The sequence below is a fragment of the Sorex fumeus genome, unplaced genomic scaffold, assembly GCF_029834395.1.
Source record: "Sorex fumeus unplaced genomic scaffold, SorFum_2.1 ptg000005l, whole genome shotgun sequence".
Lineage (NCBI taxonomy): Eukaryota > Metazoa > Chordata > Mammalia > Eulipotyphla > Soricidae > Sorex > Sorex fumeus.
In genome coordinates this window covers 520,818-547,708 of record NW_026606062.1, presented here as the reverse complement: position 1 = coordinate 547,708, position 26,891 = coordinate 520,818, and the positions used below count along the sequence as shown (strand labels likewise).

At 43.8% G+C, this 26,891-nt stretch overlaps 1 protein-coding gene across 1 annotated transcript; it reads left to right on the top strand.

Annotated features, from left to right (window-relative positions):
* The first annotated feature begins 5,813 nt into the window (after positions 1-5,813).
* FAM124B (family with sequence similarity 124 member B) lies at positions 5,814-21,171 on the top strand. Its single transcript, XM_056120845.1, has 2 exons — positions 5,814-6,524; positions 20,481-21,171. Exons 1-2 carry the CDS (start codon positions 5,814-5,816, stop codon positions 21,108-21,110), a joined length of 1,341 nt encoding a protein of 446 aa, XP_055976820.1. The 3' UTR covers positions 21,111-21,171.
* Positions 21,172-26,891: the final 5,720 nt, after the last annotated feature.

The window sequence follows — 26,891 nt, the reverse complement described above, 5'->3', positions numbered from 1 at the left end:
CTGGTCCTTTCACTGAGGGGGGTGTAGGCTGCTGTTGGGGTTATAAAAATAAGTAGCAGAGAATCCTTGGTTAGCATCTTTTCTTCAGTTCTCACAGTCGGGTTCTCGAATGAAGCGTACCTGCTCATTCCAGACCAGTGTGAAGATTGTTTTTGAGAACAAGAGAAAGAAGTTTGATTGGTGCTGGGGTCACTTGGTGCCCCTTTGGAGTTTGCTTAGTTGAGGAGTTAGAATGAGTCATAGGTGCAACTCAGAAATGTGGAATAGGAATGCCTGCCCAGCCAAGGCCTTCTCCTGAAATCTCATGAGCTTAATCCCAGATTCCTAGTTTCTCTAACACATCCACAACTGGATGTGCTGTTGCAAAAATTCTGGCGGCAGCAAAAGACTTCTGAACACACACACACACACACACACACACACACACACACACACACACACTGCTCTCATGAGCATTGATGCCATAGTGATTTCCCTGCCACATATGTGTGAGAAGAGCAACAAAGGGGTATGGGGTGTGATCCAGTAGATTTATCTTAAGTGATGACCAGCTGGAGGTGTCCTATGGGCAATGATGGTGGTTGTGAACACTTTGGTGAGGGGGACAGTAACTAGGACATCAATACCCCGTCACACTCTTGTAGTCTCTTACTAAACACAACTGGAGATATTAAACCAACCAATATGTTGATTGCTCAAGCAGGCCCAGTAACGTCTCCATTGTGAGACTTGTTGTTACTGTGTTTGGCATATCGAATACGTCACGGGAAGCTTGCCAGGCTTTGCTGTGCTGGTGAGATACTCTCAGTAGCTTGCTGGGCTCTACGAGTGGGGCAGAGGAATCGAACCTGGGTCAGCCAGGTCGGCCGCATGCAAGGCAAATGCCCTACCACTGTGCTATCACTCCAGTCAATATATTGATATTATAAGTTTATGAGAGAAAGAAATGCTGTGATTTTCTTGTGGTGGCTTTGGGAACTCGTGATGTCAAAGCATCCCACCGAATCTATGAGTTGCAGCAGGGCTGATTCTGGGTGTCACTGGGTTTGAGGAAACCCTCCTCAACACACTTCTCTGGCTCCTTAATTTTTCCATAAGGAACTCACTGGTTGGCTGTTCACCAGAAGCTGGTGATTGATAGAAACTCAGGTATTGTTGCCAAGTTTAAGAGAAATAGCACTGTAGCACTGTCCTCCTGTTGTTCATCAATTTGCTCGAGCGGGCACCAGTAACATCTCCATTGTGAGACTTGTTGTTACTGTTTTTTGGCATATTGAATATGCCACAGGGAACTTGCCAGGCTCTGCTGTGTGGGCAGGATACTCTCAGTAGCTTGCCAGCTCTCCAAGAGGGACAGAAGAATCGAAACTTGGTCGGCCGTGTGCAAGGCAAATGCCTTACCTGCTGTGCTATCACTCCAGCCCTTAAGAGAAATAAGGTAAAGAATTGGTTGTCATCTGGGGAACATAAAATAACAAAATAGGAGATTAATACCCAAGAATAGCCGAGACCAGTACCAGTAGGATTACTCCATGGCTTAGAGGCCAGCCGGGCATGCTAGAGGAAAGGGCAGCTCAGATAGAGAAGGGAGCACCAAATAAAGGGTGTTTGGAGGATCCTCCCAGGATGGGAGATGCATGTTGAAAGTAGACTATGGACCAAACATGATTGCCACTCAATGCCTCTTTTGCAGATCACAACATCCAAAAGAAGAGAGAGAACAAAAGGGAGTGCCCTGCCACAGAGACAGGGTGGGATGGGGGGGATGAGGGGGATGGGGGTGGGAGGGATACTGGGATCCGTGGTGGTGGGAAATGGGCACTGGTGGAGGGTTGGGTATTTGATCATTGTCTAATCAAACCTCAAGCACAAAAATTTGTAAGTCTACAACTGTACCTCATGGTGTTTCACTAATAAAAAAAAAATAGAACTGGTTGTTAGTAACCCTGGTCTCAGGAGTCAAAGCTCATGATTCTAGTGCTTTTATTTTGGATGGGGATGGGGTGATCTCAGGAGTGATTGGCATGGACTCAGTGGTCCTTCTTGGGGCTGAGCTACAAACACTTTAAGCCCTGTACTCTCTGTGGTCCCCTCTCCTTTGGATTTTTAATCTGTGCCTTTTGTGCAAGCATTGTGAAGAAATAGAGTGCCAGGGAGTAGGGCTGAAAACTCAGCATTGAGCTGCATGAAAGAGGTTGAGGAGCAACAGAAGCGAAGTGGAAGCGATTTCTAGGACTCTTGGTGCTTCGGGTGGTTCCCGGAGGCAGCATTGCAGCAACGCTGCAACGGCAGTAAGAAGAGAGATGGTGAGCTCTGGACTCCCATTTCTTGGCATTTTGGTTGCCAGGAGAGCAAAATCCTTTCAACACTGGAAGAAATGACAAGCTCAGGAGGAAAAAACAGTTTGCTTTTACTCCAGATGGGAGATGAGAACATAAAGAAACAAAGCCTACTCTCTCTCTCTCTCTCTCTCTCTCTCTCTCTCTCTCTCTCTCTCTCCCTGAGTTTTTTGGCTTTTTTTGGTTTGTTTGTTTTTTTGGAGCTGTCCCTGGTGGTTCTCAAGGATCACTCCTGGTTCTGCACTCAAGGAATCACTCCTGGCAGTGCTCAAGGGACTGTGTGGAATGCCAGAGATGGAACCCAGGTTGGCTGCTTACACTTCACTCAGACCCCACAGAGATTTTTTTGTTTTATTTTTTAATAGTATTTGTGTTTTTATTTCTTTATCCACATTAAAAAATTTAAAGCACTGTGATTTACAAAGTGATTCATAGTTGAGTTTTGGACTCCATATTGCAGCATTGGTCCCACCATCAGTGTCAGCTTCCTTCCACCAATATTCCCAGGTTTCCTCCCATTCCCCCCTCCATCTCCTGATTCCAGTATGCCCTCTTGACAGGCACCTTTCTAAGTTCTGTTGTTAAAGTTTGGGTCTCTTGATTTCAGTGTGGGCTGGAGCGATAGCACAGTGGTAGGGCGTTTGCCTTGTACGCGGCCCATGCGGCTGACCCGAGTTCGATTCCTCCACCCTTTCCAGAGAGCCCAGCAAGCTACCGAGAGTATCTCGCCCACACGGGAAAGCCTGGCAAGCTACCTGTGACGTATTTGATATGCCAAACACAGTAACAACAAGTCTCACGATGGAGACGTCACTGGGCCTGCTCGAGAAAATCGATGAACAACGGGAGGACAGTGACAGTGATTTCAGTGTTGTTGATGCCGTGGTTTGGATATTTGGCTCTATCATGCCTTCATACCATCTTTGTACCTGGCTCCCCTGACCTGGTCCATTGCTTCTCATCTGTCTCTTCTCCTCCTCTCCTCCACCCTTTTTTTCCTCCCCCTCCCTATACTCTGGGGTCAAGTTTAATCAGGGCATCCCCTATTTCAACCACTGAATTCCCTCATCCAGTTCTTCTAAATACCACATAGAAGTGATATCCGGTGTTTATCCTTCTTCTGGCTTACTTCATTTAACATGATGGCTTTTGGTTCCATCTATGATTTTGCAAATTGCGTGATTTCATCATTCCTTATAGCTGTTTAGTATTTCATTGTGTATATATACACCACATCTTCATGATCCACTGATCTGTCATTGGGCATCTAGTTTGATTTAAATCTTAGCTGCTGTACTGAGCGCTGCAATGAATAATAGTGTGTATATATTCTTTTTGAATGAATGTTTTTCTGTTCTGGGGATAGATAAGCAAAAAGTGGAATTGCTGGGTCACGTGGAAGCTCAATTCTGAGTTTATTGAGTACCCTTCATACTGTTTTCCATAGGGCTGGACCAGACAACATTCCCACAAGCAGTGGATGAAGGATTCACCACATACCCGTTAATAGTTCCCAGTATTTTTGTATGTGCCATTCTCATTGGTGTAAGATGCTATCTCATTGTTGTCTTGACTTGTGTTTCCCTGATAATAAGTGATAATGAGCATTTTTTGCATGTGCCTATTGGCCATCTGTTGGTCTTCCTCAGAAACGTGTCTGTTCATTTCTTCTCCCCATTTTTGATGGGGCTTTTAGATATTTTCTGTTGGTTGGTCTCTGTGAGTAACTTATATATCCTGAATATCAATCTTTTATCTGATGTGTTGAGTGTGACTATTTTTCCTGTCAGCTGTTATTTTAGCCCATGTTTCTTTTGCTTAATGTAGTTTAGTGTAGCCCCATTTTCTTGCTTTTTTTTTTGATTCTGTTTAAGTCTGGCAACGGCATTGTATCATTGTAGACTCTTTCAAGATGTAGCCCTTGGAGCATTCTGCCTATATTTTTTCAATGTGCTTTATAGATTCGAGTCCGATTTTATGGTCTTTGATCCACTTTGAGTTGACTTTTGTGTAAGGTATGAGTTATGAATCCAGACAAAAATCTTTTTTAAATAAGGGCTTAAACTCTTGCCTTATATGAGTTAATATATGGTCATCTCTGGGGTCTGTTTCTTCTGGAGTTTTGAGTTGTTTCCAGATTGGCAACCCTGCTTCCAAGGCCATATCTGAGGCCAAAAGTGTCCTAGGACTGTCAGCCTGCGATAGGCAGAATAGGGCAAAGGAGTGAGGTTCTGATTGAGGGGGGAGTCAGTCCAAAACACAGTCAGGTGTAAACTCAGCCCCTTTCTCCCCTAAAAATTATTTAAGTCTGGAAGAAGTTTGTTTTTTTGCTCCTTTTTAAGTGCACACCCAAAACTTCTCACACGGCTTTGTGGGTCACCAGTGGTGAGCATTTTATTCCAAGTTTGGATATTATTATTGAAAGCTACTCTGTGTAATGTTCAACTGCACTTTGCTAGACCCTTCTGAGAAAGAGTGGACCTCAATTTGAACTTGCTTGGCCTACCCTTCCTTTTTATAGGCAAAGTGTCCTGGTGGGTCATTCCAGGGCCCAGAAGAGCTGGAAAGAGGGCATCATCTGGGGCTCTGAGGTAAAAATCTACCCTCAACCCCCTTGTCACTGAAAGAGAAATGTGTTACAAAGCTTCCCCTTGTACTAGGTTTTCTACCAGAATTTGGGGATAAATCTCCCAAAGTGATTGACCGACAGACTCAGTCAACTCACGAAGAGGTTTAGTTCAGTCTGCAACCCATGCCTGGTTGAACTCTAGCACACAGGAGTCTTGATTTGGAACTGGAAGGGCAGGTGCACACAAACCTCTTTCTAGAGCATTCTGAAGTCTCTGCAAGGCAAATTCCAGTGAATAGTCAAAAGTATTTAGATAAAATATCTATCTCCTCTCCCATGCACTAGCTTCATTGTCTGAAAACAAAGAGACAAAAGAAAGAAAGAAAGAAAGAAAGAAAGAAAGAAAGAAAGAAAGAAAAGAAAGCCTGGCAAAGGGACAAGCTTGGGAAAATTGTTTTAGAGGCCCATTGTGTTCAGGTGGTGTGTAGGGCCACTGTAAACAGAGAGTAGTGAGCAGGAAATCAGACCCTATTGTAGGGCCATTAAATGGATGTCTTTTCAACGACACAGATAGCTATCAGCTCCCAGCGGCCAACTTCTGTTCCTTTCTCTGTGGTCATTTCCTTTCCACTGGCCGGCTGGAAGAACCACCCACTCGGGTGTTTTCTCAGGATTATAGGTTTTTAGGTCAAACAGAAACACCGGCGGGCGCCTGACGGAGCCAAGCATAGACCTGCATTCCGTGTGAGCCGCTGGTGGGCCCCGACGGCTGCTGTGCCGGAGTTGGTGGAAACCCTCATTGCCTGGTTGCCCACTGCCCCCCGGGGAGCTGACCACCAGGGCTCTCTCTGCCCGCAGCTGCTGTGGGCTGGAAGCGACGGGCCAGGGGGGCCAAGCAGCTCAGGATGGACGAGACGCAAGAGCCACTGGTCCTGACCGTGCACCTCCTGGCCAACGCCGGGCAGGGCGCGCTCCTGCAGCAGAGCCTGGACCAACTCCTGAGCTGCGTGTGCCCCGAGCTGCGACTCTTCCTGGTGTCCGAGAGAGCCAGCCCGGGGAAATCCGACGACAAGAGTCACTCCAGGCGGTCGCGCTTCCCGGGGACGTCGGTGCTGCTCTTCCTGCGCCAAAGCCTGGGCGAGGAGCACCTGTCGCGCGTGCTGGGCTCGCTGCGGCGCTGGCCGTGGCAGGCGCGACCGTGTCGCCCGTCCATCCTGGCCAGCCAGGACTTCTACAGCCTGGACCCCCAGCTGCCTGTTTGGGGCGTGCGGCAGGTGCGAGGCGGCGCCGAGATCCTCAGGGTGACGCTCTACTGCAGCTTTGACAACTACGAGGACGCCGTCCGGCTTTATGAGATGATTCTGCAGAGGGATGCCACAGCGCACAAGAGCGACTTCTGTCTCTTCGTGCTCCATGCCACCGAGCGCTGGGTTCTGCAGCTGGCCCTCAAGCAGCTGCCCCTCGGGGTGGCGGTGGACCCCAAGGAGTCGTCTGTGCTGCAGTTTCGAGTGCAGGAGATCGGCCAGTTAGTGCCCCTACTCCCCCATCCCTGTGTCCCCATCAGCCGCACCCGGTGGCAGACGCAGGACTACGATGGCAACAAGATCTTGCTTCAGGTAATTCTATGTTGTCACCGTCACTGTCACAGTCCTCCCATTGTTCATCGGTTTGCTCCAGCGGGCACCAGTAACATCTTCACTGTGACACTTGTTACTGTGTTTGGCATATCAAATATGTTATGGGTAGCTTGCCAGCTTTGCCGTGACAGCGAGATACTCTTGGTAGCTTGCCGGGCTCTCCGAAAGGGGTGGAGGAATTGAACCTGGATCAGCCGGGTTGGCCGCATGCAAGGCAAACGCTCTCCCCGCTGTGCTATCGCTCTGGAGTGATAGTACAGTGGGTAGGGCATCTGTCTTGCATACAACTGACTCCAGTTCGATCCCCGGCATCCCCTATGATCCCCCCAAACACAGCCAGGAGTGATTCCTGAGTGCAGAGTCAGGAGGAACCCCTGAGCATCGCTGGATGTGACCCAAAAAGAAAAAAAAAAGAAATTATCAGAACACCATGACTCACAATGTTACTGATAGTTTGTTGAGTTTTAGACATAACAGTGTTCCAGCTCCACCCCACTACCAGTTCACCCCTCCAACCAGAGTCCCCAGGTTTTCCCCCTCCTCCTAGTAAGCCTGCATCTCGGAAGGCTTTTTAAACTGGGTTGTGAAAAGTTGGGGCCTCCTGTGTACAGCGGTGTTGACTCTGGTTTGGATGTTAAGCTATTCTACGTCTCCACATCTCTGATGTACATGAGTCCCCTTGACATCAGCCCTCTGGTGCTTCCCATCTGTCTCTTCTTCTCCTATCAGTTCCCTTCCTTTTCTGTCCTTCTCTCTATGCTCTGGGGCCAGTGGTGATCCATACATCCCCCTTTGATGCATTGCATTCCTTTTTGCAGTTCCACTTTGCTTCAGTGCTCTGGGAAAGGCCGGTGGAACGGTGTTCTGTATGGCAGGGGTGATGGAATCTGTGCTTTTTATGTACTTCTCAGCTTGGCACATAAAAATTCATAAGGAACTTTCAAGAATGCCCATGCCTGGTCTATTGCATTCCATGCCACTGAGGTCTCTGGGGGCTGCCTACGTTTGGAGTTTGTTGTTGTTGTTTGTTTGTTTTTGCTTTGGGGGTTAAGTTGGCGATGCTCAGTGGTTACTCCTGGCTTTGCACTCAGGAATTACTCCTGGTGGTGCTCAGAGGACCATATGGGATGTTAGAGATTGAACCTGGGTCAGTTGTGTGCAAGGCAAACACCATACACTGTACTATCGCTCCTGCTCCAACCTTGGGTATTAAAAAAAAACTTATTGATGACTTTAATGCATAGTGTGTATGAGGGGGAGGGTTGAGAGTCATGAAACATATAATATCCCCTCATGAGACTGACAGAGAAGGTGTAGGTTTGGGAGCTTATAAGCTTATCCAGGTAGAAACAGGTGACGCCTCATTGCTCAGAGTTTTACTTCTTCTTCTTCTTCTTCTTCTTCTTCTTCTTCTTCTTCTTCTTCTTCTTCTTCTTCTTCTTCTTTTTAATGTAGGAGTACTGCTATTTATTCAGCCACTTATTTATTCAGCCACTTATTAGCTGATTGAATTGGGCATGAACTCCATCTTAGTTCTTTTAAAATTTTTTTTATAATTTTATTTATTGAATCACCATGAGAGCAGTTAAAAAACTTTCGGGTTTAAGTCTCGGTCATACAATGAAACACCCGTACCTTCACCAGTGCCCATTCTCCACCACCAAAAACCACAGTATACCCCCATCCCACACCCTCCCCCTACCTGTGGGGCAGATGATTTCCACATTACTCTCTCTCTACTTTGATTACATTCAATATTTTGACACCAGACCCACCATTATTATTTGGGATTTTACCCCAACACTCAGATCTGCTGAAAAGGCAACAGTAGAAAAATTGTTTTCTATTGCTGGTTATGAATAGCATATGATGTCGCATGGCTGCAGCAGTGGCTGCACGATTTTGAAATTCCAAAATTTTAACAATTAAATCTGGAGGAACTTCTGCCCAAACCTGCTGGGTTCCGAGATTTGTTCCTGAGTCTCTTGGATCATGGCCATTAAGCAGCTTGATCAAGAGCCAGAAAGGCCGTTTGTGGGCGGCGACTCAGGGTCTCATTGGGACGGGGAGGAAAGGGCTGGCTCCCACCCCATCCCGTGAGGCCCCACATGTTTCGTCACTGAGGGCCTAAACCTGACTGTTCAGTGGCCTCTGGCATATGGTGGCCACTGAGCCGCCAAGGGGGAGCAGGTGGAGGGACAGCACCCTTTCTCCCTGGAGTGGCCTGGTGACAGTAACCTACTGTGGGGTAGAGTTTTACTTCTTTAACCAACCTCACTGACTTCATGTAAATGCTTGGGTGCTCACCAGTGATCGCACACTTGTTTTGATGCGGTGCTGATCCACACTCTAGGAATAGTGCTTACTGGTCACAGTGCTCGTGGTCTCATTGGCTCTGGTGTCACATAAGCCAGGCTGGCTGTGGCTACTGTGGAGGTGAAGTACCAGACAGGAGCATCCTAGGAACAAATTTGGCATGTGGGTGGTGCTGGAGATGGAACTCACAGCCTCGTGCTTTTATTTATTTATTTATTTATTTGTATCGAATAAAATAAACTGAGATACAGTTACAAAGCTTTCATGTTTGAGTTTCAGTCATACAATGATCGAACACCCATCCCTCCACCAGTTGCATATCTTCCACCACCAATGTCCCCAGTGTCCCCCGCCCGCATCTCTAACCTCCCCCTGCCTCTGTGGCAGACAATTTCCTTCTTACTCTCTCTCTACTTTGGGGTATTATGGTTTGCAATACAGATACCGAGAGGTTATCGTGTGTGCTCCTTTATCTACTTTCAGCACACATCTCCCATCCCGAACGATCCCTCCAACCATCACTGACTTAGTGATCCCTTGTCTTTCCCAGCTGCCTTCTCCCCTGCTCATGAGGCAGGCTTCCAACTATGGAGCAGTCTTCCTGGCCCTTGTGTCTACTGTCCTTAGGTGTCAGTCTCACATTATGTTATTTTATATTCCACAAAAGAGCCCCGTGCTTTAAGAGCAGGAGAGTTTTGCTCCGAGTCATCTCCGGGGCCCCTATTTTCTTACTTTTCTACTCAGAACTGTCAACTCTCTTCAGCATATAGTTGTACACGTTCCTTCCCAGTAGTCTCCCAGGCAGCTGCTTCAGAAACATTTGCCGTTTGATGGACTTGCTTGTTTTCAGGAAATCTGTCTCTCTCTTCAGAAAAGGTATATTATAGCCCAGAAGGTAATTTGGCGTAAGCAAATATTTCTTCTTATTTCACCGGCAGGCATTTAACTCGACACATCCTTATGCTCTTTATTAGCCAGTTAAAATAAGAGAACATCATCTCTGATGAAGTGAGTAATCCATTTTATTCTTCTCTAGCATCCCTTGAGGGCTTCTTTCCCAGTCTCCCAGTTAGACTCCCCCAGACATTATGCCTCTCTTTCTGCTCTTCACCTCATTTTCTTTATTTCTTCTTCATAGATTTTGGTAAGGCATCATAATTTTTATTGAAATTTATTTAGAAAAATGAGAGAAATAGAGAGGTACATGCTGCAGAGAGAACACAGGCTTCTCAGAGTGGAAAAAAAAACCAACCAAGGAGACAAGCAATTGAGATGTGTGTTTAAGGGAGTGCACAGACTTGAAAAGCAAGTCTCTTTACCTCAGTTTCTTTCTTTTCTCCCTCCCCATCTTTAGGTATTTAATACAGACAGACAGATAAAACAGACACACACACACGCATATGCAAACACATACACCGAGATCCATACAAACACAGAAACACACTGACATATACAGATTGCATACAGATACACACACACCCACAAAAGACTCAGGCATAGACACAAGACACAGACATATACGCAGACAAAGAAACACACACAGATATACATAAAACTACACACAGATATGCAGTCAGACACACACACACACACATATGTATTTCTTTCTTCTGATCACCCCAACCCCACACCCACCCCTGTACATTGGGTTCTATTTTGCTGTCCTGAAAGAATGCTCACATAGGCATTGCTCGAGATATAAGAGCAAGATAATATTTGTGATTTGGTACAATCAATTTAAACAGACACCTTTCAAAAGATCTGTTAATTGGAAGAGACTGGTCTCAACTTTTATGTAAGCAAATCTGGCACTGCTTCAAGGTTTTTTGTTTTCTTTATTTTTTTTTAATTCTGTATAATTTGTTTCTGTGAAAAAAATTATAATATAGAAATAAAATCCTCTTTCACTTTCTTTGAAAACCATTTTTAGGAAAAGGAAGTATCATTTTTTTCTTCCTTATGTCAATAATGTCCCTTAAGAGCATAATTTTTCAATGATGAATAGGTTATCATTTCTCAAGTGTCACACCAAGGAGTGACAAGTGATCTTCCTAGTGACAAATGATTCTGTATCCAGATAGTAACCAATCTTTCGTAAAGCCTGACATACCCAACTCTCAATTTACAATGCTTTACAAATATTTCTTAGAAAGATGGACTCCAAATGATCAGAATCCCAGAGATGCATTTTAATTTGTTTGCAGCAAGAGGAGCTTTACCTTCCCTCCAGGGATTTATCTCAACCAACCATTCAGCACCAAGATTTCCCTAGCAAGTTTGACCTCCGCCCACTCTTCAATGTGCTTCTCCATCAATAATGCCATGTTCATTTGATCATGCCATCGAAGAGTCTTAGACATCTTTTTCAAAGCAGAAACTGACTTCTTATCTTTTTGAAAATTAATTTAAAAGCTTTCATAGAGGTTGAGGTTAGCTGGTTGCAGGAGCTTTGGACGTTTGTGCTTTTGGGGTGCAAAGTGACTGCTCACCACCTATGCCCCAAACACTCACCACCAATGTCACTTCCAGGCCACTTCTTCCTGCCCCACCTCGAGCCCCATAATCCGTCAAGTGGCACCCTCAGTTCAAGTGTTTGCTATCATTAGATACTCCTCTCTCCCTTGCTTTGTGTCCTAAGGTACCATATAAAGAATATGTGACAGACTACACTACAGATTATATAAAAAAATATATATCATACTATATTATACTATAGATTATATAGTACTGTATTATACTATATTACAGATTATATATACTGCAGATGGGCTGGAGCAATAGCACAGCGGTAGGGCGTTTGCCTTGCAAGCGGCCAATGTGGTTGACCCGAGTTTGATTCCTCCGCCCCTCTCGGAGAGCCCAGAAAGCTACTGAGAGTATCTTGCCTGCACAGCAAAGCCTGGCAAGCTACCCGTGACGTATTCGACATGCCAAACACAGTAACAATTGTCACAATGGAGATGTTACTGGGCCCGCTCCAGCAAATTGATGAACAACGGGAGGACAGTGAGAGTGACAGTGATATACTGCAGAAATATATATATATATACATATATAAACTAAAGATTATACTATACTACAGATTATCTACAGATTATATTTACCACATATATATACATATATGCTAAATGATATACTATACTAAAATTATACTACAGATATATATATACATATATACTAGAGATTATACTATATATTATACTATATATTATATATACTGAAGATATATATACTATATCTGTCACTGTCCTCCCATTGTTCATCAATTTGCTCAAGTGGGCCCAGTAACATCTCCATCGTGAGACTTGTTGTTATTGTGTTTGGCATATTGAATACATCACGGGTAGCTTGCCAGGCTTTGCTGTGTGGACGAGATACTCTCAGTAGTTTGCCGGGATCTCCGAAAGGGATGGAGGAATCAAACTCAGCTCGGCTGGGCCGTCCGCACACAAGGCAAATGCCTTACTGCTGTACTATCGCTCCAGCCCATATATACTATATGCTAAAGATTATACTACACTACAGATTATACTACAGATTATATACTGCAGATATAAATACATATATATACTAAAGATTATACTATGCTAACATTACAGTACAAACACATATACACATATATTACATATATAATAGAGGTTATATTATACTACAAATTGTACTATACTACAGATTATAGTATACTACAGTGGCATTATCTTTATATGCAACGGATAAGTGAAATAAACTGTTATTTCTCCCAGTAGAATCACTTCCCCTTCTCTCTTCTCCCCTCTCCTTCCTATGTGCAGAGGTTCTTCCTTGTAATATTGTCACACAGATCTCTTAAATTCTCTTCATTGTTAAGAGCTCTTTTTCATTTTTCCTCTTCTTTATCAATGATGGGGGCTGGAGCGATAGCACAGCGGTAGGGCGTTTGCCTTGCACGCAGCCAACATGGCCGACCCGAGTTCGATTCCTCGGCCCCTCGCGGAGAGCCCGGCAAGCTACCGAGAGTATCTCGCCCGCACGGCAGAGCCTGGCAAGCTCCCCGTGACATATTCAATATGCCAAACACAGTAACAACAAAGTCTCCAATGGAGATGTTACTGGGCCCGCTCGAGCAAATCGATGATCAACGGGAGGGCCTTTACCTTTACCTACCAATGATGTCATATGCCTTGTCATTGAGGCCACTGATTTGAATTTTCACTTCTTCCATTCTACTGCTTGAATCCTGGCTCTTTATTTTATAGCTTAGCTGCTATGCCCTCTATTTCTTTCACTTCTATATGCTTTTCCACACATGTTTTTTTATCACTATTTTTGAGTGTATTGGTTTCCAACTTTTCAAAATATTTCATTGAACATAAAGTTATTATGTTGGGGGTCAGAGAGATAGTAGAGTGGGTAAGGCTCTTACTTATGTGCTGCCAATCCAGATTTGATTGCCAGCACTGTATAGGGTCCTCTGAACTATGTCAGGAGTAATTCCTGAGAACAGAGTCAGGAGCAAGACCTGAGCACAGCTGCATGTGGTATGCCTCCCCGCCCCACCACCAACACACACACACACACACACACACACACACACAAACACACGTTAGATAGAGTAATTACTTGGAAATTATGGCATAAATATTTTTATGGCAGTTAGAAAGTTGTAGCGCAGTAAAGGACCTTCTTAAGTTTTTGTCCCCATTTGTCAACAAAACTGAATTCTTTCATCCCCCTCCCCATCCTTCATGCCCTCCTCCCACCCCCATTTCCCTGTTGCTGCAAAAGTCTTGGGTAAAGCCCCAAGAACAAGCTACTCTGAGAAGGACTGGTGCCCGCAGCTCTGAGTTTTTGTGGGCTTGGATGGTTTTGGGGATTTGTGGTCCTAAAAGTCCATAAATGTTACAATAGTCAGCTCTGAGATCTAGTTAACCTGTCCGCCGACCCAGGAATCACTGTTTCTGCTACCTGCAGACTGATCCTAGTCTACGTGATCTGGATAGTGACCGGGCATTGTGTCCACAAGTGGCCAGTCACACCCATTCAGCAAACTCATCTCTGTAGCTACTACAGGGAAGGGTCGGGGTTGGACGGAGTTGTGTTTGTCAGCTGCTAGCTACAACTGTCCAGCAAGATTTAGAATCAGAAAATAATGTTTGCTTTAGTAGTGAACCTGAGTAAGCTGAGATGAGGAGACAGGTTCTGGTCCAGCAGGCAAGGAGCTCAGACTTTAACTCAATTTGATCCTACTTAATTGGCTCAAGGCCAGTTGTATGAGAAAGAGGGGAATGGGAAAGACGGGGAAAGGTTGCCTTAGCCTAGCACGCCTCACACAGCACCTCCTTTTTCTTGCTCTTTCACACTCATGTTGGTCCCCAGTTCCATGCACCATATTTTGCTCAGTGCTTATTCGAATTTGTGTTCTTCCTTGTCAACGGAGCAGTGTTTCCCAAGTGTATAGGGGACCTGAGCAGCAGGACAACCAGACTCAGCCTTCCTCAGCCCCCTTTTCCTTCCCAGAATGTCATACCTGTATGCTTGGTACTACTTGACATTTTCTTATCTTAAACAAACAGTAGAAATGACTCGTCATGTGATTAAAAAATCTTCTTTAAACATTAAAAATAAGACTTGAGCATCCAGAGTAATAAACAGTACAGTGGGTAAGGCATTTGCTCTGAATGCAAGTGGCCTGTGTTTAATCTCATATATAGTCCCATATATATAATTCCATATATAGTCACTTGAGCCCAATGGGAGTGATCCCTGAACATCGCGCCCAGGAGTAAGCCCTCAACATTGCCGGGTGTGGCAAAAAAAAAACCCAAATAAATAAATAATTGAAATGAAATAAGACCTCATATCTACATAATATCAAATAGCCAGAGACTTAATTTAAAGATTATATATTTATGTGAAAATAATTTAGCACAGCAGGTAGGGAGTTTGCCTTACAAGCGGCCAACATGGCCGACCCAAGTTCGATTCCTCCACCCCTCTCGGAGAGCCCGGCAAGCTACCGAGAGTATCTCGCCCGCACGGCAGAGCCTGGCAAGCTCCCCGTGACGTATTCGATATGCCAGACACAGTAACAACAAAGTCTCCAATGGAGACGTTACTGGGCCCGCTCGAGCAAATTGACGATCAACGGGAGGGGCCTATACAATTTACATATATTATGTGTGAAAAATTATTTTTAGGCACTCTGATTTATTTATTTATATAATAGACATTAGTGATTGCTTACTATATGTTAAGTATTCTGCTAGGTACCAGAGATTCAATTATTATGGTATATAGACTCCTTTTCTTCAGCTAGCAAAATTTCCAGGAGGATCTGGAGAAGTAAGCAAGCCCGTGAGAAATTTTTCAGTATGATAACTACCCTAATATGGGAAGTATAGCTCATAAAATGCTAATCATCATTATAATTCATAACTGCTCAATAACCTTATGATATTTATAGCAGCACAGACAGAAGCACAGGAAGATTTATAATTAAAGTCTCACACTAATAAATGGCAGAGCCACTACGTAAGACCCCCTAAGTCGAATTTCAGTGACATCAAGAGATTACAGTAGGAAGTGCTGTGTAATCTGCTGTGTAGCTGACCAAGAATGGGAATTTTTAGGAAAAAGTGTTTGAGCACTATATTCCAGAACAGACAAGTACTATATGCAAACAGTGACATTAGAAAACATTATTTTTTGGGGGGACACACCTACATTTACTCAGGGCTTACTCCTAGCTCTGTGTTCAGGGATCACTCCTGGTGGTGCCCAAGAGAACATCTGGGGTACTAGGGAACAAATCCGTGTTAGCAACATGTAAAGCAAGGTCCCTACTCACTGTACTATCTCTCAGGACTCACCTGAGTGATTTTTTTGAATATGGAAGTAACCAAGTAAATTTTTATTTTCTGGGAGAAAAACAAACTGTATGATTTGTTTTTCATATTAAAGTTCAATTTTTATATTAAAAGTCAATCATTAGTCTTCCATTAAAGCAAAGATGGCAGTTTAGCCCTTTGAAGATGGGGAGAATCTTTACTTCAGGGAAGGGCAGACCCAGTTAATACTGGGAGGGAATATTTTCCACCTGATTTCTGAAATGCTAAACCAGGAGTTTTCTTTGAAAAGCAAGAATGTGGGAAGATGTTTGAGGTCAAGGTGGAAGAAAAACCTTGTTATTTAATTTTATACTCTTCCACAGTGAAATTATTTCTTATCCAAATCTTTTATAATTATAAAATATGTTTATTAGAAAGACCACTCAAATCAAAAAGGAAGACAGAGAAAGGAGAGCAGTAAAGGAAGAAGTAAAGGAGGTGATGAAGAGAGGAGAAGCAGAAAAGGTAGAAAGGGAGAGAATAAATGAATGAATGCATGAATAAATGAATGAGAATCACTGATCTAGAGCAGAAATCAGCCAACTGCAGCTGGGAGCTAAGAGAGTTTTTGAAATGGTTGGAAAAAGTGTTCATGACTCATGAAGTGTTTGTGGCTCCAATTTGAATGTTCACAGAATTTTATTGAAACAGTCACAAGCGTTTATCTATGTATTGTCTATGGGGGCTTTGTGGCATTGTTGAGTCATTGTAATCAAGACCACCCAGCCTGCAATGACACAGATACTCACTCCATGGCTCTTTACAGAAAATGCTTGTCATTTCTGTTTCAAAGGAATGAAAGGAAATCCCTTTCTTGGTTTTTCTTTTTGCAATTACAAATTAGTAATAGTCACCTCCCCTTTTCTAGCAGAGTAATCTCAAGAGGAAGATGTGTGTGTCAGACAACCAAACCCATGCTTTGTCTATGTGTGTGGTGATTTATTCATTTCTGTTTCTAGAGCTACTTTCTCAATGGCTTTGGCCTTCTTGCTTTGTGAGATAAATAGATGATGTTTGTATCACTGTATCGCTGTATCACTGTCATCCCGTTGTTCATTGATTTACTCGAGCGGGCACCAGTAAAGTCTCCATTCGTCCCAGCTCTGAGATTTTAGCAGCCTCTTTTCCCAACGCTGCCGTATTGGAGGCTCTTTAAATAAGGGGAATGAGATCCAATATTGTTACTGTTTTTGGCATATCAAATACGCCTGGGTAGCTTGCCAGGCTCTGCTGTGAATGTTTTTAATAGATCTTTAAAAATAAAAAAAGAGGGCCGGAGCGATAGTACAATGGGTAGGGCATTTGGCTTGCACGCGGCCAACCCGGGTTCGATCCTCGGCATCCCATATACTCCCCCCAGCACTGCCAGGAGTAATTTCTGAGTGCAGAGCCAGGAGTAACCCCTGAGCATCGCTGGGTGTGATCCAAAGAGAAAAAAAAACCACCCAAAATAAAAAAGACCAAGATTATGGTTTACAGCAAAATAAAGCAGATATTACAGAGAATCTGTATTCCCCCGGTATACCAACACTTTCTCACACACTTTCCACTGTTGGCACCCACTATTGGAGCAGACGTTTACTACAGTCATTGAACCTCTACTGATGCATCATTATCACCCCAAGTTCATGGTTAGCAATAAGGCACGCTATTTGTTTCAGCAAATGAATAATACATACTTACCATTGTATTATACAGTTTCGTTTCATTTTCTAAAAATCATCTGTTTGTATAGTTAAGCCCATGCCCCTCAAACCTTTGACAACCACTAACCCTGTTACTATCTTGACAATTTTGCCTTTTCCAAACTTTCATATTATTGGGATACAATATGAAATACAATATTTTATATTCCATATTCTCATATATGATATATATAATATCTTATATTTTCATGTTGACTTCTTTCACTTAGTAAATGCACTTGAATTTATTCTACACAATTCCTTTAATTAACTTTTTTTTTCTTGCTTTTTGGGTCACACCCGGTGATGCTCAGGGGTTACTCCTGGCTCATGCACTCAGGAATCACTCCTAGAGGTGCTCGGGCGACCATATGGTATACTGGGAATCGAACCTGTATCGGCCATGTTGGCTGCGTGCAAGGCAAACGCCCTACCTGCTGTGCTATCGCTCCAGCCCCTAATTAACTTTTAAGCCACGTTGTTGTTGTTGTTGTTGAAGTAAAACTATAAATGTTTGTGTTTCAAGGGTACAATGTTACCACACCATAGATATTCCTATAAGCTCCCTCAAAGTCTTTTGAATTTCCCTGAATCTTTAGTTTTTGGTTTGTTTGTTTGTTTGTTTGTTTGTTTGTTTTTTTGAGCCTGGAAGACCACTCCCAGCAGTGCTAGGGTTTACACCTGACTGTGCACTCAGGAATCACTCCTGGCAGGCTCAGGGGACCATGTGGGATGCTGGCAACTGATTCCAGGTCTGCTGCATGCAAGGCAAATGCCCTGCTTGCTGTACTATTACTCCAACCCCATCATCCCCTTTGCCACCTTTCAACATCAACGCCTGCCCTTTGGTTAACCTCAGTTTTTTTCCAGTCAAAGGGTTTGTGTTTATTGGACAATTTTTGTTCCCTTGCTTTGTTTCTTTGTATTCCACACAGGAGTGAGATTATCCTCTATTTGTCTTTCTCCTCTGTCTTATTTGGCTTAATATGATCCTCTGCAACTCTATCCCTGTTGTAGCAAAAGTTAAGATTTCCTCTTGTGTCATGGTTGAGTAGTAATTCCTCGTGTGTACAGAGCACAGCTTGGTCGTCATCTGTCTTTGGGCAACTTGTGTGCTCCTGGATGGTGAGGATCATAAAAATTGCTGTAATGAACATAAATATGTACATATCTCTTTGAACGAGTTTTCATCTTTTGTCGATAGCTGCCATATACCGTTCTTCTTGATATTTGAGTAAGGACTCAGGCAGGCAGGGCCGGTCAGGGATACCAATTTCCAAGGGCTACTGACATACCAAACTCTGTCAAAACAAACACTGTCCTCCCATTGTTCATCGATTTGCTCGAGCGGGCCCAGTAATGTCTCCATCATGAGACTTGTTGTTACTATGTTTGGCATATCGAATACGTCACGGGTAGCTTGCCAGGCTTTGCCGTGTGGGCGAGATACTCTCGGTAGCTTGCCGGGCTCTCCGAGAGGGGCGGAGGAATCTAACTCAGCTCAGCCAGGCTGGCTGCACAAAAGGCAAATGCCCTACCTCTGTGCTATCGCTCCAGCCCACTGACATACCAGGAAACACAAATTTTTCACAAATGGTCTTGATAAAAAAAAAAGGAGGAAGCCATCATGTTTGGTTTATAGTCTACTTTCAAACACGATGGTCACTTACTACCTGTATTGGAAACCATAATACCCAAAAGGAGAGAAAGAGTAAAAGGGAATGCTGCTGCAAGAGGCAGTGGGGGACGAGATGGGGAGTGGAAAGAGGGATACTGGGAACATTGGTGGTGGAGAATGGGCACTGGTGGAGGGATGGGTACTCGACCATTGTATGACTGAAATGTAATCATGAAAGTTTGTAAGTCTATAACTGTATCTCATGGTGATTCATTAAAAAAATATATTTAAAAAAAGTAGGAGGGGGTGATGTTCCAAGGATGGAAGGCGGGCCAGTAAACTCCACCTTGGAGACTGTGGTGTTTGTAAATTTGGAGCCAGAATGGAATTGCGAGGGATTTCCAGGGGCAATGCATACCTTTTAAAATAAGCATTCTTGGCTGGAGTGATAGTACAGTGAATAGGGTATTTGCCTTGCATGTGGCCAACCCAGGTTCTATCTCTGACATCTCATAAGGGCCCCTGAGCACTGCCAGGGACAATTCCTGAGTGTAAAGCCAGGAGTAACCCCTGAGCACTGCCAGTGTGACCCAAAAATAAAATAAAATAAGCATTCTTTCCCCTTCACCACACAATGCTGAATCTCTGTCCTCAATGAATGGGGCTACTAAGCTTAATGAGATTGGTGCCAAAGGTGTCAAATGATTCATCTGCTTGAAGTGCTCACAAATCATCTAATAGACCAAGATAGATCATATGGTTGGTATGACAGGAAAAGGTCACCCACGGTTGAAATATTAAATTCTTATTTCTACCATGCTTTTGGTGGCAACCAGCATGCATAGTTGAAAACACACATTTCTGTCAAGTGAGCCCACCTACTACCATGTATAGAGAACGTTGCAACATCTCTATGAGAAATGTACAATTGTCAAGTGACAATTTGACTCCCAGAGTCTTTACCCTTGTGGAAAAGTTAATTTAGGGGAGTCCAAGAGAGCTCCTTGGAGCTGATGCTGACTCTCCTATGCTCATTAGATAGCAATTAAGGACATCTAATACATTTTATTGTCCTTAGTCTATTGGACTCAGCTGAAGCTACAAAAAGTCTGAAACACACCAGAGGTGGGAAGTTCGGACACGATCTGATCTAATCTTGGGACATCACTGTATCACTGTCATCCAGTTGTTCATCGATTTACTCGAGTGGGTGCCAGTAACATCTCCATTCATCCCAGCCCTGAGATTTTAGCAGCCTCTCCTTACTCATCTTTCCCAATGCTGCCGAATTGGAGGCTCTTTCAGGGTCAGGGGAATGAGACCCGTTATTGTTACTGTTTTTGGCATATCGAATATGCCTCGGGTAGCTTGCCAGGCTCTGCCGTGATCTTGGGACATAGTTTACGGAAAACGTCTATTCTCTTTGTTCCATTTTTGGCTTCTCTCCTAGGTGCAGTTGAACACAGGGCTTGGTGGCAGGAACGGCGAGCTTTCTTACCGACACAGCACCTCAGGAGCTCACACACTTCCCCGAGACTCTAGGCTGACCCTCGGCTCCCAAGCAAGGACCCTTGAGCCAAGAACTCGAAGGAGCCGGTCCAGAAGGTTCAAGGTGGGTTCTCTGGAGCTCCCTGAGCCAGGCAGGAGCCCAGGGCTGGACAATACCTGGGATAGTTCATGGAAAAGTTCTGACTGCTCACATCAGCCCGGCGGCCCGAACACCAGCACCCAGCTCCCTCCGCCTACGGGCCCCAGCATGAAAGTCGGCAGCTGGGAAAACAGCTCTGAGAAGCTGGAGGCAGAGACGAATGTGGACACGGGGTTCACGGTGGTCAGCTCAGAAGAAAGGCGATCTCTCCTCAGCAGGTTTCCAAGGGAGCGCTGGACTGGCCAGTCTCCATCCTGCTCGCCTGCTGCCCTCCCGGGGACAGCTGCCTCCAAAAAGAACAGAAGCATGAAGGAAAGGATTCGCCCTTTGTCACTTGGTGGCCAGAGGGACCTTGGTGCAACGGGCCTTACCTCCAAGTGTCCCGTTCAGCTTCCAGTCCAGGGACCAGGGAAAGAAGAATTCTTTATCTAGCACCAAACCAAGATGGTTTTCAAAACAACAAGATTATATGGTTTGTTTGAGAAGTGAAACATCGGCCAGAATTAACCTGGTTTCCCACTCAACTGAGGGGGGCTGCCTGAGACCTTACGGTAAACAGATCTGGGTTGTTCTTTTCTGTTTTGTGTCCGTCGCCAGAAGGAGACGCTGTCATCGCACATGGAAGAAGCCCAAGGCCTGGGAGATGCGCTAACTGGGATTGCTGAGTTCAGCATTGCTCAGGATAATCGCCTTGTATGCAAATGAGCGGGGTGCTTTGTGCAAAGCTGATGACTGGATGTAATTTGGTTTTAATTTTTACTCTGGTTGTATCCCTCAATCCCCCCCTGGACTCCATGGACTATTTATTCTTTAGTGTTTTTTTTTTTTAATTTTTATGTGACCTCCTTTGGTAAGCAGGCCCTTTCCACGACACAACCCTCCTGTGAGTTGGCTTTTCAAGTTGTTTGCATCCGAAATGAGCTCGCAGGCAAGCGTGTTTTTAAAAATGACAGGCAATTCGATTTGTTTTCTTTTTAATGAGCAGAGATGCTGTGAGCTGAGAAAAATCAGGTTAAGAAACGAGAGCTAGACTCTAGAGTTTTCTGGCTCTCCGTTTCTCATTTGTTTCAGCGCTACTCCAGCAGGGCTGGTGGTTTGAGTTATTAATGAGAGAGTCTGTGACCTGATTGGAAGGTTCAAGATCTCCAAACAGCAGGACAAGAAGGTTGGGGTGCATCTGAGCAGGATTTGGGGTCTTCTGACCCAGTTCCAACCCCTCGATTCCTCTCAATACTCATTCATTCATGCCACAAATATTTATTGGCCTGTTACGTATAAAGATGATAGTGGTATATGGTACACATTGATTCTGTTGCCATCAAATTCAAAAAGCACTTATGGTCCCACGAGAATAATAAATCCATTCAATTAACTCCACAGTAGCTGTTGAATTCTGACTGTGTTCCTCTGGAAACTTGGCCAAAGTTGATTCCCATTCTTGCACCGGGTTGTAGTGAGTATCCGTAATTTGCAGATGGCGTTTTGGCTTATTATAAATTGCCATTTGAGTCCTAATGAACTTTTTTCCCCTCTTGTTCATTTGTTGCATGTAGAGTTTGGATCCATTAAGCAACTCAAAAAGCTGAAGTCTGTGTATTTCAGTTAATCGATAAAGTTCTAAGAAAGCCACACGTGTCAGGATGGATGTTATATAAGACTATAAATGCTGATGGAGCTGGATCTTTGGAAACCAATTGGACAACCAATTGGTAAAAAGGATGAGTTTGTGCCTATGAACCAATCCAGTGGTAGTAAAACACACTGAGTTTGTGAGGTCTTTTAGCTAGAAGAAAAGAAACAGGTTGAATTGAAAGTGCACAAAATCAAGGCTTCTAAAGTGATTCTTTTGTGTCTTTATAGGCTCATTCTTTCCCTCAAATTTAAGGCAGGTTTTGGGAAATGAAATGCAGAACTTAATTTTGACATTATATATAAGTCACAAATTTAAGTCTCATTGAAAAGCATGATGGGCGGAGTACAAAAATTTATTTACCGCTTTCTTAAAGTTATCTAAAATTTTTAACAAAATGTATAACTATAAAACATGAAAGTCATAAAGAATATTTAGAAATTTGAACAAATACCTTACAAATTGATTCCCGAATTATCACAGAGGTCACAGTCCTTCCGTTGTTCATCAATTTGCTCGAGCGGGCCCAGTAACATCTCCATCGTGAGACTTGTTGTTACTGTGTTTGGCATATTGAATATGTCATGGGTAGCTTGCCAGGCTTTGCCATGTGGGCGAGATACTCTCGGTAGCTTGCTGGGCTCTCGGAGAGGGGCAGAGGAATCGAACCCGGCTCGGCCAGGCCAGCTGCGCGCAAGGCAAATGCCCTATCGCTGTGCTGTCGCTCCAGCCCCTCCCTGAATTATAACCTCTCAAAATGACATCTGCGCTACCCTTCTACTCAGTATTAGAACTCACTTCAAAGCCCAGAATTTGGCCTCAGATTTTCAGTGTACTATATATATGAGCCTTTTAAGTCTTTTATTGCCTTATATACTGTATATACGAGATTATGTATAGAATCCAGATTATGCCTATAAAAGCACTTGGATTTTGCTAAGCGCTATAAATGGTATATAGTCATATTATTACAAATAATTGCTCAGATAGGAATGTTTAAAAGATCATGGCAACAAATACGTTTTTGGAAAAAAGTCTTTTAAGCAACATTAGTCATAAAATGAACATCAAATGTTCCATAGTTAATAAAGAAAAAAAGAAAAACAAGATTTTTGTGTGTGTGTGTGTGTGTGTATCTAAAAGAAAAATGTAGAGAGAAAGAAGCAAGTGGACCCAAAGGCTGAAAAGAGATTTATGCATGGGGGGGTGACAATGAACCAATCCCCCCTCTGACACCAATATTCAGAGCCCTATTTATTTATTTATTTATTTTTCTTTTGTTTAAGTATATGTATTTTACTTTTTTTCATCTTTATTTATTTTTTTATTAAAAATTTTTAATAGTGAGACATCATGAGGTACAGTTGCAGACTTACACATTTTTGTGCTTGGGTTTCAATTATACAATGATCAAATACCCATCCCTCCACTGGTGCCCATTTCCCACCACCACAGATCTCAGTATCCCTCCCACCCCCCATCCCCCTCATCCTACCCTGCCTCTGTGGCAGGGCATTCCCTTTTGTTCTCTCTCTCTTATTGGGTGTTGTGGCTTGCAAAAGAGGCAATGGGTGACAATCATGTTTAGTCTATAGTCTACTTTCCGCATGCTTCTCCCATCCTGGGAGGATCCTCCCAACACCTTTATTTGGTGTTCCCTTCTCTATCTGAGCTCCCTTTTCCCCTAGTATGTGTGGTTGGCCTCCAAGCCATGGAGTAAAATTCCTGGTACTAATCTCGGCCATTCTTGGGTGTTAGTCTCCTATTTTGTTACTTTATGTTCTCCAGATGAATGCAATCTTTCTATGTCTATCCCTTTCTTTCTGAGTCATTTCGCTTAACATGATCCATATAGTACCACTTGTATGTAAATTTCATGACTTCGTCTTTTCTAACAGCTACATAGTACTCCATTGTGTAAATGTACCAAAGCTTCTTTAACAAGTCATCTGTTCTCGGACACTCAGGTTCTTTACAGATTCTGGCTATTGTAAAGAGTGCTGCAATAAACAGACAATTGCAGATGTCACTTCGACTATCCTTTTTTTTAATAATTTATTTATTTATTGAATCACTGTGGGAAAAGTTACAGAGCTTTCAGGTTTAGGTCTCAGTCATGTAGATATCCAACACATTTCCGTTTACCAATACTTATTTTTTACCCCGAACCCCAATAGAACCCCACCTCCCACCCCTCCCAATTCCTGTGAGGCAGATGAGTTCTAGTTAACACTTTATCTACTTTGACTAGATTCATTGTTTCGATAAAAGATGCACCATTATTATTTAGAGTTTACGACCCCCCCCCCAAATCAGACATGCTGAAAAAGCGTTGTGAAATGATTTGCTTTCTACAGCTGGGTTCAAGAATTAAATGATGTCGTGGCCGTGCGGTTTTGGATTTCTGCTATTTTACTTATTAACCCTGGAAGTATTTCTATTAAAAGTTAGATAGTTAAGAGATTGGTTTCTGTGCTCTGGAGTCCTGGCCGTGCCGGAGAGCCGCTCCTGGGTGGCAACTGGTGACCTCAGTAGGGCATGAAGGACGGACTGGAATGCCCCCCTTCCCATGAGGTCCCTGCCGCCCCTGACCCCCGGCTCAAACCTGCTGTCCACAAGGCTCCCGTGCGGCCGCCATCTTTCTTTCCAGCCGACTATACTTTTTTGCCTCTCTGGGATATAGTCCCAGGAGTGGTATTGCTGGATCAAATGGGAGCTCAATTTCTAATTTTTTGAGAATCATCCATACTGTTTTCCAAAAGGGTTGGACCAGTCTGCATTCCCACCAACAGTGAAGGAGTGTCCCATTCTCACCACATCCGCACCAGCACTGGTTGCTTTTGTTCTTGTGGATATGGGCCAGTCTCTGTCGTGTGAAGTGATATCTCATTGTGGTTTTGATCTGCATCTCCCTAATGATTAATGGTGTGGAGCATTTTCTCATGTGCCTTTTAGCCATTCGGATTTCTTCTTTGTGAAAGTTTCATCTCCCCATTTTTTGTTGGGGTTGGATGTTTTCTTTTTGTGGAGTTCCACCAGTACTTTGTATATCCTTGACATTCACCCCTTGTCAGATGTGTATTTGGGGAATATCCTTTCCCATTCTGTGGACTGTCTTTGTATTTTGGTCACTGTTTCTTTGGAGGTGCAGAAGCTTCTTAGTTTAAGATAGTCCCATTTGTCTATCTCTGTTTTCACTTGCTTGGCCAGCGGTGTGAAATCTTTGAAGACACCATTAGCTTCTATGTCATGGAGGGTTTTGCCAACTTTTTCCTCAATGTACCTTATAGATTCCGTTCTGATGTTGAGGTCTTTAATCCACTTAGATCTTACTTTTGTACATGGAGTTAGGCAGAGATCTGAGCCCAATTTTTTGCATGTAGCCATTCAGTTTTGCCAGAATAATTTGTTAAAGAGGCTTTCCCTGCTCCACTTCACTTTTCTTGCCCCGTTATTGAAGATTAGATGCTCGTATGCTTGGGGGGAGATGTCAGTATATTCAACCCTGTTCCATTGGTCTTCAGCTCTGCCTTTGTTCCAGTACCATGCTGTTTTAATTATTACTGCCTTGTAGTAGAGTTTGAAGTTAGGGAGGTTGATTCCTCCCATTTTCTTTTTCCAACAGAGCCCTATTTAAATGATACCTGAAGGCTAGGAAGGGCTGGAGCAAAGGAGCAAACCAAGGCTCTCTCCACAGTGTGTGTGTCTGGCTCTCACACTGGAGGTAAACCATTTTCACACATCCCTCCTGTAGGAATGAGGCCCAAGTCATTCTGCCTTGGATTTAGGAAAGACAGCGGGCCTATTTCTCCCACTTGCCTCTCCTTCTGTTCTTTGTTTCTTTATTTTATTTATTTGTTTTTGTTTTGCGGTCACACCCAGCTATGCTCAGGGGTTACACCTGGCTCTGCACTCAGGAATCACTCCTGGCAATGTTTAGGGGACATATGGGATGCCGGGGATAGAACTCAGGTCAACTCCATTTATGGCAGCTGCTCTACTCGCTATACTATCCCTCCCACCCCTCTTTGTTTCCTTATTAACTCTACTTATTGCTAGGCTGCTGGAGCGATAGCACAGTGGGTAGGGCGTATGCCTTGCACGCATCCAACCTGGGTTCAATTCCTCCACCCTTCTCAGAGAGCCCAGCAAGCTACCGAGACACAGGACAGAATCTGGCAAGCTCCCCGTGGCGTATTCAATATGCCAAAACCGGTAACAACAAGTCTCACAATGGAGACGCTACTGGTGCCTACTAGAGCAAATGGATGAACAACGGGAAGACAGTGTTAATGCTACAGTGCTATTGCTAGGCTAAACAAGTACCTTTCTTGATGTAAACAACTTCTGTTTTTCAAATTAGTTCCACCCTTGACTTAGTGACAGTGAGACTATTTCTTTCACTGTAATACATCTCAGATTTTCAATGTGAGGATCTCTGGAGAAGCAGAATATTTTCTTTTGCCTTGAAAGTCTGTTAAAAATCCACTCTGTTTTAGTTGTTTTGTATTTTTAACCTTACAAATAATAGGTTTTTGCACTTTTTCTTGGGCCTTATGTGCAACAAATGAATAGAAATAGCA